Source organism: Corylus avellana, chromosome 3 (assembly GCF_965113065.1).
Source record: "Corylus avellana chromosome 3, dhCorAvel1.hap1.2, whole genome shotgun sequence".
NCBI classification, from domain to species: domain Eukaryota; kingdom Viridiplantae; phylum Streptophyta; class Magnoliopsida; order Fagales; family Betulaceae; genus Corylus; species Corylus avellana.
Genome location: NC_142492.1, coordinates 33,586,272 through 33,600,120, shown reverse-complemented (window position 1 = coordinate 33,600,120; position 13,849 = coordinate 33,586,272). Strand labels below are relative to the sequence as shown.

Genomic DNA, 13,849 nt, shown 5'->3' with positions numbered 1-13,849 from the left:
AAGTTAAAGAGCTACAGCGTGAATGTGAGGGGCGAGAAAAAAAAAAAAAAACCCTAAACTAAAGATTAAACCTTATACCAAAATTATGGTGTTTTGATGAATTTGTTTTATGTGCGTATATATAAGGGTATTAACAACATTTCCATACTCCCAAACCGCTAACCACATCTGCATATGTAATTAGTGGTTTTTGCCAACTACATATCAAAAACAATTACGTGGATAGTAGTTAGTAATCGTTAATAACCGCCAGCTTGTACCGTCCTACATCTCATTACGCCTAAGGACAAAAAAGTTCAATGGGCTTCCTTCATTCTTGTACGGGAAGAGCTCTCCTCTTCTGGTCCCCTCACTCCTCATGTCTCCCAAGGCTAGAGAGAAGTAGGCAATGTTCATGAGAGAGAGAGAGAGAGAGAGAGAGAGAGAGGAGGATTCTCATCAGACTTGTTAAATTAAAAACAAATTAAAAATTCTAAAAATCAACAAACGAACAGAGCAAATATATATTTTTGTGTCACACAAATAATTTATAATCAGACCCATTAAAGCCCAAATGTTCAAAGTTGGAGCTTTTAATCCAAACCAAGGCAAACGCCAACCAACCCATCTCTAACTCAGAGACTCTGTGCTCGTGGTGTTGCGAGCTGCGCTGCTGACACTAGCTAGCGAGCCATGCCAGGCCCAGGACCGCACCTGATGTACGCCATGGGCTCGGGCCTGGCCCTCACGTCCGTCACCAACGGCCGCTTCAGTCCGCACCACACTCTCACCTACGCCGTCAACGCCTTCTTCGGCCCTGACATCGGCTCCTTCTCCGAGTGGCTTGCCGCCACCCTCGGCTTCGGCCGAACCTTTGCTTCCGATCTAGCCGATGTCATCCACCATCCCTTTTACTACGTCCTGATTCTTGGGCTCCCTCTGTGTTTTCTCTACTCTTGGGTCTCCAGGGTTCTGCTCAAAAAAGGGGTTCTCGATTCAGTGTCTGGGGTGAGTCAGTCGCTGAGATTAAAAGTTTTATGTTTTCGTTGTTTGGTTGCTGAGAAAGCGTGGGAGTAGGAAGGAAATTGAGTTTTGAATTCTGGGTTACTGAATGCGTGGAAAATCTGAATTCAGTAGCTTGGAGCCTGGGATCATGTGTTATGGTGGTTTTAAGTTAAGGGATTTGGGTTTCAATGGTTTCATTTGATTGAATCTTTTGAATTACGTTGGAATTGCAAAGCTAGACTCCCAATTTGAATGATAGTATTGGTACAAAGCAGAAAAACAAAAAGAGTTAAATTTTTGATTGTTTATGGAGAAACAATAACTCATTAAGTTTACCAAATTAATGAATTTAGTAATAATACTAAATTTAGTTCTTTCTTTTCATCAGTGACAAAAGAGGTTTTAAGGATAGGCACAAGGTTGAAATGGTTGTTTGAGATTTAAAGAGTCATTTAGGTTTGCAATCCTAGTTGTAGGTAGTGATGTCGTATAATTAAGTTTTGTAAGGTTTGCTTCTGCTAGATGTAGTAATAAAATCTTGTTGTCTTTTATGCTGCAGGTGCCACTTACTAAGAAGCAATGCTTATTGTTGGTCTCAGCAGGTTCTTTAACGCACTTTTTCCTAGACCACTTGTTTGAGGTATGTAGGAGCTAATGCGCTATGTTTTTGGCAGTAATTATTTGTTTCGTTTTATGTATTTTTCAGTTAATTTAGTGAAAGCAATGATGGTGACTTTGTTCTGGAAGGTTAAGCTATTTGTAGTTAAAGAAGCCTCAAGGACAATGAAGCATGAAAGGCTTTAAGAGACATAATACTCTGGCACTGGCTTCTATTTGTAATGCAGTTATAGTCTGTTGTTCAACTAACTCATTGGTAAGGTTTAGGAGAAGAAAATGTGCTGGATGCATGGTGAGAAAGTGTTCTGCTCCGTAGATGTGCTGAAGCATGAAGGGCTCTTGGACATATGATACTCCGGCGGTAACTTGGATTTGTAATGCATTTATAACATGTTGTCCAACTAAGTCGTTGGTAAGGTTTAGGAGAAGAAAATGTGCTGAATGTATCGTGTGAGAGTCTGCTCTGTATATATGAAAACTGAGGATGTATTCATTATTTTGCGCTCCTAGCAATGTATAAAGGTTGTAGGATGGGAGCAGGTTGGAAGGAAATAGTTGAGAAAAAATCAGTACATGAAAAGAAGGTATTGGATAATCACTTGTTTCATGTAGAGACATTGATCATTCAACCTTTCTCATAATATAGGCAATTTATAGAAATATTTAGGGAGAAGGTGAGAGCTGTTTTCTTTGTTCTTATTGAGTTAGAACAAAAATGACATGGTTCTGGAAGTGAAATGTGCTAATTTTTGTAAGAGTAGACAACAGTAAGTTTGTGTGCTTATTGAAGGATATGTAAGATGGAACTTCAGTTTGCATAGATCAATTGCATAATGGAGAAAGTAAGTTTACCTTTTAGAGAATGCTCAATGACATGAATTAATGGGCATATGCAAAAAGAGTTTCCATGGATATGCTACTTGCTAGCAGTGCAATAGTGATATGAACGGGCCATATCTAGGGATCTAGGGTGAGAATCAGACATGGCGAGACAATTTAGATTAAGGTAGTTTTGATGTGAACAGGATTAATACTTCTTGTGTGGAAGGTAATTATAGTAAATTGAGGAGTAGAAATATGTTTGTAGATTAATGGAGATTAGATACCCAAGAGCAAGCTTTGCTTTTCTTGTCTTAGACCTTCCGAAGGAGATACAGGTTGAAGTAGAGTAGCCACAACACTTGCTTTTACTTGTTTGATTGACATATATGGCCATTAGGACCAGCCATGCGTGATGGCATGGATTGAAAAGCAATTCTCCAACACATTCAGAAAAGGAGCATAAAGATGTTCATTGCATGAATGGCATGAGAAATTTGATAAGATTGCTATTAGTTGCATCTCTGAGAAGTTAGAAGCAGCCTTACTGGAGAGTAATACGGATGGTAATTCCCCTAAATTGGTTGAGTTCATTCTGCTTATGTTGAAGTTGAACTGCTGCTAGGGTAGGGGTCATGCAAGGAAACATAGGCTGAGGTAACTGGAAAGTCTTTGATGACATACGATTTAGAAAAACTACACTCTATATAGAGTCAACATGACATATAATCATGTAAACTGAATTCAATTAGCTGAGGTGAGCTGCTAGTCTGCTGTGTTTGCTTGAATTGGATTTGCTTGAGTCATATTGAGGGGGGTTGGTGCATTTACTGAATATATAGTACACAATGTTGCAGAAAATTTCCATCCTTTGGCCTTAAAACTCAATAAAGCATTTATGGTAGCTTGATTTTGCTTAATGCTTAAAGCTCCCAATCCTTGCAATGTATCTATACAGAAGTCTAATATAAAAAATTGAAACTTAGACATTTTAGTCACCCTTGTCAGTGGTTTGCTGGCTAGTAAAACATGGGGCTACCCAAAGATTATGAGCACCACACAGCAATTGTTGCCACAGGAAGCAGACTCATGTTTTTTGTTCTTAAGAATTTCCTTTTCATGGCTATTAAAAGAAAGAGCCTTGTTTATAAATTTTTGTTACGTTCTTTGGATGCCACAATTTTATTTGTATTTGTAGTTAGTGGGTTATGTGTCGTTCAAATTGATGGACTCATGGACCATATACTATGTTCTAAATTTTCAGGAAAATGGGCATTCAACGATGTATAGTTGGATATTAAGCACTGGCTGGTGGGAGAGCCGAGCACCTATCAATCCAGATGCCGTTGTTGTAGTTGGCTTCTTATGCATTTGCTTAATTGGTGGCTTTATTTACATCAACAGGTGTTTTTCTTTTTCCATTTTGATTTTGTTTTGTTGGGATACTTCATCTTAAATCTTGTTTAATATTCCTGGCACGGGTGTAATTCTCGGCATAATCATATTGCTGAATTTTTTGGTGTGCAGAGTGAAGTCCTTAAAGTCCACCAGAAAACAATCATATCAATCAATGAAACTTATGCTGATCATAGCAAGCCTGTACTGCTTATGGTGTGCTAGTCAAGTATACTGGGCAAATCCTCGTCGGCCGGCAGTTGGCGAAGAGGCTGACCTTGGAGTTCTTGTCTTTTTAGCCACTTATTTTTTTCTCCCTCACTGTTTGTGTATTATGTCCATGTACCCTAAAGATCTTGAAATAGAGCAACTTCCCCCTTGACAACATTTGCAGTTGTTTCGAGCATCATTTGATGCATATGAAGAGCTTCAACTCACTCTTGATTTATTCAGGTTGTTGTCAGTCTGACAAGCTTTTGCAATCTATGTACATGCCCTGCACATTTGCAGTTGTTTGGAGCATCATTTGATGTCTGCCATTAGAACAGCATTGTCACTGTCAGTATAAGCTCAGGTATGAAACTGGACTTTGGAATCATCAACCTTTGAATTCTTTGCAAAAGATGGCAGACAGAATGCAGTAGTATGAATCTACAAAGGATTTGAGAGAAAAAGTGTTACATAAACTCTCAACCAATAATTCTCTTTCCATTCAGTAGTGGATCTGCATTGTTGTTGAGAAAATATTACCTCCCAGTTGTACAACTTGGGGGGTCCTTTTGCTGCCACCCCATAATTCATACACTCTGATCTCGAGATAACAGAAACTAACTAACTAATCTGTTATAACCAAAATAACTCGAATCCTTCAATATCTCTAAAGATGGAGGACAGAAAGATATCATGATTTTTCTTACCATCCATAGGAAATTGAGCTGGTTTGGAAGCCAACAAACTCGAATCCTCCAATAGCTCTCAAGATGGAGGACAAAAAGATATCATGATTTTTCTTACCATCGCCTATATATTTTAATTGAAAGGGCCAAAGCATGAATGATAAAATATATTAAGATAGGAGGACTAAAATATAAATAAAAAATATATTAAATTTGCAGATTAAATTAGTATGTATAAAAAAAAAAAAAATCAAAATTAGTGTCTTTTCAATAATAAAAAATAAACAAAATAATTGTTTCTTAATATATTTTAACTTCTACGTTGTAACTTGTACGTTCCGTTGCTTCTAGAGGCTATTGCCCATGCCTAATTTTTTTAACGACAAATTTTGGTTGTAGCGCTCATGATAGATTTGGGTTGTTTAAGGTTTGAGTATCAATATATCAATAAGATGGTATTTCTTTGATTTTTGTATCTCTACCAATCCTCAAAATTATTAAGCATATAAGTTCAAAATACTTCAACTACTGAAATTTTAAATTAGTTTTCTACTCTCACAAAAAATAATTAATAGGATAATACACGTTTTTGACTTTATATAAGAGTGTTCACAATAGCCTTACCAAAATAGCTTTTTGGTGAGACAAACTTCTTAAAAGACACCAAATATTTTCAAATCATAGCCCCAGTTGTAAGTTTACAATGCGGTATGCGGCCCACTTTTATATAGTCATTCATGACATGAAGTACCATTTGGTAGATTTTTTATGGCTATTTGAAAAGAAAAAAAGAAAAAAAAAGGAAAAAGTTTTTCTAGTATGAAAGAAGGAAAAAGGCACATGTATATGTTATTATGAAAGTTGTGAAAGTATGAATATGTTATGATAGAGAAATAGACAGAGAAAGAACATGTGCCTATTTTCCTCTCTCTCTCTCTCTCTCTCTCTATATATATATATATATAGTAGAAATTATATGGCATAACATTTTCCAGCATTGCATGTAATACATGCAATTTAGAAAAGAAAGAAAGTTTTTATGTTAGAATATTTTCAGCCCTATTATACGATGTGACTAAATGTTAAGTTGGACGACATAAATGCTTTTTGATTATGTAATTATAGTGATGTATTCTAACATGCAAGTAAAATGTATATAATTGCGTCTTCAATAGATAGTTTAATCGGTTGTAGACCACGCTTAATGAAGCAGAGGTCACTAGTTTGAATCCTCCCTCCTCCTTCTCTTATGTGGACATGTCAAAAAAAAAAAATGTATATAGTTGTAGATGAATGCATCGATGTTTATGCCTTAAAGATCTAGTGCATTTATGTTGATGATTAAAGCTTTCAAAAATAAAAAATTAGAGCAAATTTTGTTGCACATTTATTGTCGAGGCATACTAGTAGCATTCCAAGGTATTTTATAAATTAATTGTATAAATAATTGGAGTCGTTATAAGGTAGTATTAGAGCAAATCGGTTCTTCAAACCCTAGGTATATATTGAAGGACAAAAATTTCCTCCAACCCTTTCAAAATAGTGCCAAGTGATAAACATTTAAAACCCACATTAAATTCTTAAGGTCATTAAACATTTTTGTCCTATATTGAATTGTTCAAACGGGGCGGTTATAACCGCCCCGCCAACCGCTAACCGCTTTGGTAGGCGGTTATTAAAAACCATTAACCGCCTAGGGCGGTTGCGGTTAGCGGTTTTAGGGATAGGGCAAGGCAGTTAATAACCGCTAACCGCCTAAATTTATATATAATAATATTAAAATATATATTAAATATTTTATAGTAATAAAATATATAATAAACCATCCAAAACCATGTTGTTTTTGGTGTTTGGGCCAAGCTTTATTCCAAAACATTAGTTGGCCAAAAAAACAGCATTTTTTTTTTCATATTTTTTAAATCATTTTGGCCTTAAACCCTTAAAACAAGCCCAAAAAATAGGCAAATTAAAGGCTCTAAACATTTAAAAAGCTCATATAAAAAAAACAGTTATAAAACCGTCGGACCGTTAACCGCGTAGGCGGTTGCGGTTATTAAAAATCGATAACTACCCAAGACAATTGCAATTAGTGGTTATAGCCAATAACCGCCAGTTATAACCGTTTGCGCACCGCTAGAATCACTCATAATACTATACAAGAGGGATATATATATATACCAATAATCAATGTGGGACAATGTACAATATATAACCTAACATATAAATTAAAAAATAAATAAAATAAATAAATAAAAGAAAAGAAAAGGAAATCCATGATTCATGCTATTTGCTTAGACAAATAATGTTTACATAATCGGGCTTGTGGTCAAACATGTATTGTGAAGTAGCCAACAAAAATGATTTTTCAGAAGCAAATCTAACTTTTGGCAATACAATCTGATGAGGCTTGTGGTCAACAAAAATGGATTGCGTATAGTGTGAACTTGCCTTTTTTCAAGCCAGCAAAAATGATTTTTACTACCAAATCTAACTTTTTGGCAAATACAATCAAAACACAATTATGATGTCTATGTTTGGTGAGATTATTGTCGGGTTGTGTGCAAAACATGGCAAACAAAATGGCATTCAAATTGCTTCATCTGGTTGAAACTTTCACTTGATTATGTCTTTAGTTGTAGTTGTAGTTGTACCAACTCCATTCATGGTGCTACCAACTTTGGATTCATCACCCTTCTTGGCAAAGGATGGCAAACAAAAGGCTGCTGAATGTACCTGAAAAAAAAAAAAAAAAAAAAGGAAGGAGGCATAGCAATGGAAATCATGGGCCAAGAGCTTGATGATGAGGGTTGTTGAAGAGGCAAAGGAATTACCTCTGAGTTGTAAAACTTCAAGGGTCCTTTTGCCACCCCATAACTCTCATTCGGGTCCGTCGGGTTGATTGGATTTTTGAAGTTTACGGGTGGGCCATCGGTGGAGCAAAGCAAGAAACCAATAACCCCACTAAAATTAACATATGATCTATTAGCTAAGATAAATTATAAAAATCATTCTTTACTATTAAATTTGTGTGAGATCGATCTACATGAATCTACAAATTTAATGGTAAATTTACTGAAAAAAAAATGTTGAAAAAATGATCTGTAAGCTAATACATCCTACAAAACCTTTTGACACTGTTCTTCTTCTTTGGTCCTTAAGTCATGAGCACATTCATTATAAGATGTTATAAATTCACGCTACAAAATCTGGTCCTTAAGTCATGAGCACATTCATTATAAGATGTTATAAATTCACGCTACAAAATCTAGACTTTCTAGTCAAAAGTGACTGACGCAATTAACCTAATTAGTAATACTACTTTTGGTAAAAAAAATTCAAAGTTGTCTCTTATTGAGTATATTTGAACTTTAACCTTAAAGTTAGGGATTTGATCATATTGTTCTCATCTAATCATCATTAAATCCTTGAAGTTCGGCTAATCTAATCTTTATCAAGATAACACAATCCTCCTCAAATCCCTAACTTTACGGTAATTCAAATATACTTTAGCATTTCCTATAATCATCATATTTTTACTATTAATTTTTCTCAGGATAAATTATATTTTGGGATATATATATATATAAGCCAAATTCCTTATCTTGTGGGATATTTGTGAGGTCTCATTTTATGTTAGAAATTATATTTTTATCTCATAACTATTTTACAATAATGACATAACAGTCTTAATCAACTTTTAGATCAACCATCATTAAAAAAAAAAATAGAAACAAATCTAAAAATTAGTTAAAATAAAATAATTATAAATTTTTAACATTTCTCCCAAGGAAACTAAAGTGTCCACAAACTAACATATTTAGTTATAACAATGTTAGGAATGCAATTTTATTAATTTTATATTTACATGGTTTCCATATTATCCCAAAAGAAATCTGTGAAAAAGTTGATAAAGGTCCAAACCCTTTAAGAAACACACTAATAATTACTCTGGCAAATTTAACATGGCTGGTTTGACCATTAATGTGCGAATAACGATTATCACTTTTTTTTTTCCCCCGATACACTAAAAATTGACTCTGTAAATGTTTGTCGGCATGGGTTAAAAAAAAGAAGATAAATGTAATTTTAGTTCATGTAATTTGAGGTTTTGACAAATAGTATATTGAGTTACAAAAAAGTGATTAATCACTTCTTTGAATAAGCAAAAAATAGCAAATTTATCACTGTCGTTAAAAAAATTTAACAAAACCCGTTAATGTGCCATATTAGCACAAATTAAGTTGGCCAGAGAGAGTGACCAAACTGCCCCTACCTATGGCCATTGAGAATGGTTCGCCACCCTTTAATTTTTTATTTTTGTCATTTGGGGGTGGCCAAAGCACCCCCGGTCACCCACACTCATTTAACACATAATTAATAGATTCTGTCAACTTTTTTAACGACATAACTAATTTAACACATTCAGATTCTGTAAAAAAATCTAGAAGTTCAGGAAAATATGGCATATATATACATACGTACATTAACTTAAAGGGTGCATGCATATATGTATAGATAGATATATATACCTGGGATATGCAGGAACAATTGTCCATGCATATTCGACCGAGCCTTTGAATATTTGGCGACATTTTTGGACAAGTTGTTCGATGTCAAGGGAGTGAAACCATATGCTTTCTGCTTGGATACACAATACTCCTCCTGGACGGAGAGATTTTGTCACCAATTCAAAGAATGAGGTTTCGAAAAGCTCATGATCAGGCCCTGAATTTGTATCATGCACACACACACATATATATACATTTATAACTTTGTTAATATTCAATAATTTCAAAGCCAGAAAATTGCTGATAATTGATTAGTCAACGTGTGTGTATGTATATGTTACGTGAGAGACAGAGAGAGAGAAAGAGAGAGAGACTTATTGGGTCGAATGCATCCACTATTATTGCATCATAATTTCCTCCCGGATTAGACTCCAAAAATAAAATTCCTGCCAAAAAGAAAAATTAATATATATATATATATATATATGAAGAGATCGACTCATGCGGCAGCAAACATTGAGAATATTAAAAAACATTGATGGACATATATATATACCATCTCTAACATGAAGTGTCACTCGAGGGTCCTCGTATCCAACTGCAATATCTGGGAAGAATTTCTTATACACCTTAAAAACCACACCAATTAACTGTATCATTCAAAAAGTTTTTGTCCAAAACGAAAAATTAGCCTAGTTTTTTGTCTTTTTCTTTTTCCTTGGTCAAAAAGTCATATATATATATATAGTTCCCTTAAGATATTATTATAATAAATACGTGAAACTCTTTTTTTGAAAATTTAACTTCATTTTTTTTTTAAATGTGAAAATATATTGGGGTCCAAAGAGATTACAACTTTGTACTCACATCAACCAACATCATGTCTATTTCACAAATATCAATCTGCTCAACAGAAGAGTGGCGAGAGATTTCTCGTAGGATACCTCCATCTCCTCCCCCAATAAGCAATACCTGATAAATAAATTAAGATGGAGCAAAATATTTAATTGTATAAATTAATATTTTCTTGCATATATATATAAAATAAATTTTTTTTTTAAAAAAACCTTGTTTGGATTTGGAATCGAGCAAAGTGGAAGGTGGGTAATCATTTCTTGGTAAGCACATTCATCCTTCTCAGTAAGTTGTAAGGCTCCATCCAGAACAAAAACCTTACCATAGGCTGATGACTGCAATATGATATTTATTTATATATATATATTCAACTAATTAAAAACTAATTTAATTGGAAGATATATATATGTATAATAATGCATATATATATATATATATACCTGAAACACCATCATATTTTGGTACTTGGATGATCCTTGAAATAATATTTTCTCTACTTTTAAAAAGTGTGCTTGCCCTACACGACATATATATTCATATAAAGTTCATCAGTGCAAGTGGAACAAAACACTTTCAAAGCAAAATTAATAGCTGGCCAACTTTTATGCTGAACTAAGAACGCATGCGCAAGATTGTGTTCCACAAATCCAAATGTGAGAAGATTTATGATGTTTTGTCTGTTGTTCTTCTTCTTTTAATAAATTTTGTGAAAAGTGCAGGATAAGATAATGACAATATGTAATGCGTTTGTCTTTATGAGGGGATTAATTAATTAAGAGGAGCCACATGTACTGCAATTTCTCATCAAATTAGCATGCACAAAAAGCACCAATAATATCCAACGTGTGACACATGTTTTAGTGTGCAAGAAACCAATAGCCATCTATCAACTTTTGCTTTGCTAATTGATCTTTCTCAACTTTAATTTTGATATTAATTAATGGAAAACTATGAATGTATAGAACTAGTGATGAGAAAGTTCTTCTGACTTCTTCAGCATATATATATATCTGAAGAAAGATATATATATATATATATGCAGGAAGAAAGAATTAAATTCATTGAAAAGTTGATTGGATTAAGTGAAACTCACCTGGCCAAATTGGGCAATGCTCAGAAAACCAGCCAGGAATAGTTGGGTGTTTACAATGATCAGCAGAGCATTTGATCTCCCCTAATATTTCTGAAGAGACTTGATCTTTTTCACCATTTCTGATCACAACATCAGCTTCTTTTGGGGTTTTTGAGTAGAAATCCTTAGAGAATGCGGGAGAGACAATGCTAGCAGTCATTTCTATTGAGTTCGTTTGCGCCTTCCTTTTGGTGTTTGCCACCTCAGTGGTTTGCCTTTTTATATATATGTCGACATATAAATGAGTTCTTGAAACCTCTGATCAAGCACTCTAATTGTGTCCAAGTAGTCAAGTACTGTCATTTTATGGGCTCGCATTTGGGATTCTAGTGGACGCTTTGTCTTAAAATATGTCACTTTTGGATTCTGATTGATTACCATAATTATCATATGGATTCGAAAATCCCTTCAAAATTGAGAGACCAAGAAGAAGTTTCTGTGAAATCATAAAAAGTTAATTAATTAAATTCCAAGTGCATTGAATTATAAGTACACTAATCATGGACTGCCAACCGTACCACACAATGAAAAAACAAGCATTGGGATTCTACAATTTTCCTGCCCTGGCAATCGGACATATATGGTCGCCTAGAGAGGCTCTCGATAGGGTCCATTTTTTGTCCGACCAAGTGCTTGAGCGACCTGAGCACACTAGCATGTTCGAACAAATGGGCCCCTATCAGAAGTATTGCGACACTACCAATTCACCTAGTTTAAAATCATCAAATGAGTTAAGATAACCACTAAGATTCATAGTAAAAATGTGTAAATAAAGATAAGGATAAGCTTGATGATCTTGAGGATAATCAATCAATCGATGGAACCCTAGTAACGAACAATCCACCTAGTACTTTTGAACGATCGATGGACGGTTACAACAAATTTATTTTAAAACGTTTATACCCTTTTGGACATGCATGAGTTTGTTTTAAGAGATGTTTCTCGACCCTTTAGGCTCATTTCGATATTTCTCAGCCTTTGGAACCTTTAGAGAGAGAGAGAGAGAGAGAGAGAGAGAGAGAGAGGACAGAGGTGGAGAGAGAAAGTGGATCTTGAGGGTTTTCACTCAAGAAGAGATAATCATTTAGTTTAATCTCGTTCTAGTTATTATTTCGAGCATGTTTCTACTTGTTTTACCTAATTTAATCTCGTTCTAGTTATTGTTTCCAACATGTTTCTACTTGTTTTACCTACTGTATTAATCTATTGATCATAGATTTGCCTGAGGTTTAGTAGATTATGATATCTAGGTTGATTTTGATTGAGTTATTGACAAGTTGATGGTTAGATGATCTTGGATTATGTTACCATGCAAGGGTTATTTGGGGTTCTTGGTAGTAACCTAGTTTCTGTTTAAATGTATGAAAGTGAATCTATATGCTTGGAAATAAATCTATGGTTTGCTTAGTTTTGGATTGAAGTTTTGTTTGGTTTAACAAGCATTGATATTTTGGATGTTATGTTCTTGATTAGGACCATGTTATGATGCATGTTAGGACCTTAGATTGTGATTAGAATGGGTTACATTGATCTAGAATTGAGATGACAATTTCTAACCAAGAACCGAATTTTCGGTGGTGGTCTAGTCCAATGATTGGTAACGATTAATCAGCCCGATAAATGAACGATCAATTATATGGCAGAATGATTGTTATGTCCCCAATTTAAGATTTATGATGTATTAGCTTAGATTAAGTTTGATCAATGATTTTTTTTTTTTTTTTAAGATGTCAAGGGTGTTGAATCTCTCAAACGTTATTTGGAGGAGCCTTGCGATCCCGGTGAGTAAATTTACACAAATACACTTTATTTCAGATTATTTTATAGCATGACTATTTTATACGATAAACGTGCATATTTGCAACTCACATGAAATATCTTTTCGCACTATGTGAACTCTAGTTCTTTTATGAAAAAACATGAGCTGATATAAGTGAGGATTTATAAATACATGCATATAAAAGACATTGTAAATTGCAACATATACATGACATAGCATCTCATGTATGATTAATGAAGGCTATGGCTACCATTATACGGGTTAATCTCTATGGCCAAGATATTTACTTTTATGTTTGGCCTTAATCCAATGGTTTTATAGGTGATTGTGCAACCATATTTGATTTATGGTCATAATGATGGTGTTGTTAGCTAGTTGTGTGGATCACCTGGGGTTTTAAATTTGGTCGCGCCACTAACGAAGACAGTATGTGGAAGCATCGGGGCATCGATATTGTACTATAGGTCTCTCAGAACATCACCAATCCTTCCAAGCAAAGATTTTAAGGCTTAGAATACATTTTGACATGTTTCCTTAATTATCACGTATCTTATATTTATATTGCATCCATATGTTTATAACTGATGACAATATTGTATATTACTGTCTAGAAAGTTAAAATAACATTTATACTCAAACTTTGTTCACGTACAAAATATTACTTGTAATCTTATGTTTTTTTATTCACTAAGTTGTGTACTTACACTTTGTCTCTTTCACCTTTAAAACATTTGTGTTCTATAGTTGTTCAATCCTTCAAGAATGCATATTGGAGACTCGGACAGGAGACCAACTTTGGACCACCTCATTAATTAAGTTGATCTTTGAGATGTTGGACCCACTGCTAAGTGGAGAGATGTAG

The 13,849-nt window shown here is 34.4% G+C and overlaps 2 protein-coding genes across 2 annotated transcripts; one reads left to right on the top strand and one right to left on the bottom strand.

Annotated features, from left to right (window-relative positions):
• Positions 1 to 537: 537 nt before the first annotated feature.
• Positions 538 to 4,268, top strand: LOC132173790 (uncharacterized). Its single transcript, XM_059585396.2, has 4 exons — positions 538 to 987; positions 1,544 to 1,624; positions 3,686 to 3,825; positions 3,949 to 4,268. The coding sequence occupies exons 1-4, from the start codon at positions 673 to 675 to the stop codon at positions 4,196 to 4,198; spliced, it is 786 nt and encodes a 261-aa protein (XP_059441379.1). The 5' UTR covers positions 538 to 672; the 3' UTR covers positions 4,199 to 4,268.
• Positions 4,269 to 7,266: 2,998 nt separating this feature from the next.
• LOC132173557 (spermidine synthase 1-like) lies at positions 7,267 to 11,367 on the bottom strand. Its single transcript, XM_059585073.2, has 9 exons — positions 11,169 to 11,367; positions 10,516 to 10,592; positions 10,288 to 10,410; positions 10,088 to 10,192; positions 9,777 to 9,849; positions 9,595 to 9,666; positions 9,242 to 9,437; positions 7,544 to 7,673; positions 7,267 to 7,445 (listed from the first exon to the last, which is right to left on the bottom strand). The coding sequence occupies exons 1-9, from the start codon at positions 11,365 to 11,367 to the stop codon at positions 7,326 to 7,328; spliced, it is 1,095 nt and encodes a 364-aa protein (XP_059441056.1). The 3' UTR covers positions 7,267 to 7,325.
• Positions 11,368 to 13,849: the final 2,482 nt, after the last annotated feature.

Excerpts from the sequence above, each read along its gene's own strand:
- LOC132173790 (XM_059585396.2), top strand. The coding sequence starts at position 673 with ATGCCAGGCCCAGGACCGCACCTGATGTACGCCATGGGCTCGGGCCTG. Across the intron at positions 988-1,543 it reads TTCTCGATTCAGTGTCTGGG|GTGCCACTTACTAAGAAGCA; the intron begins GTGAGTCAGTCG and ends TTTATGCTGCAG. Across the intron at positions 1,625-3,685 it reads TCCTAGACCACTTGTTTGAG|GAAAATGGGCATTCAACGAT; the intron begins GTATGTAGGAGC and ends CTAAATTTTCAG.
- LOC132173557 (XM_059585073.2), bottom strand. The coding sequence starts at position 11,367 with ATGACTGCTAGCATTGTCTCTCCCGCATTCTCTAAGGATTTCTACTCA. Across the intron at positions 9,667-9,776 it reads GACACTTCATGTTAGAGATG|GAATTTTATTTTTGGAGTCT; the intron begins GTATATATATAT and ends TCTTTTTGGCAG. Across the intron at positions 7,446-7,543 it reads TGAAGTTTTACAACTCAGAG|GTACATTCAGCAGCCTTTTG; the intron begins GTAATTCCTTTG and ends TTTTTTTTTCAG.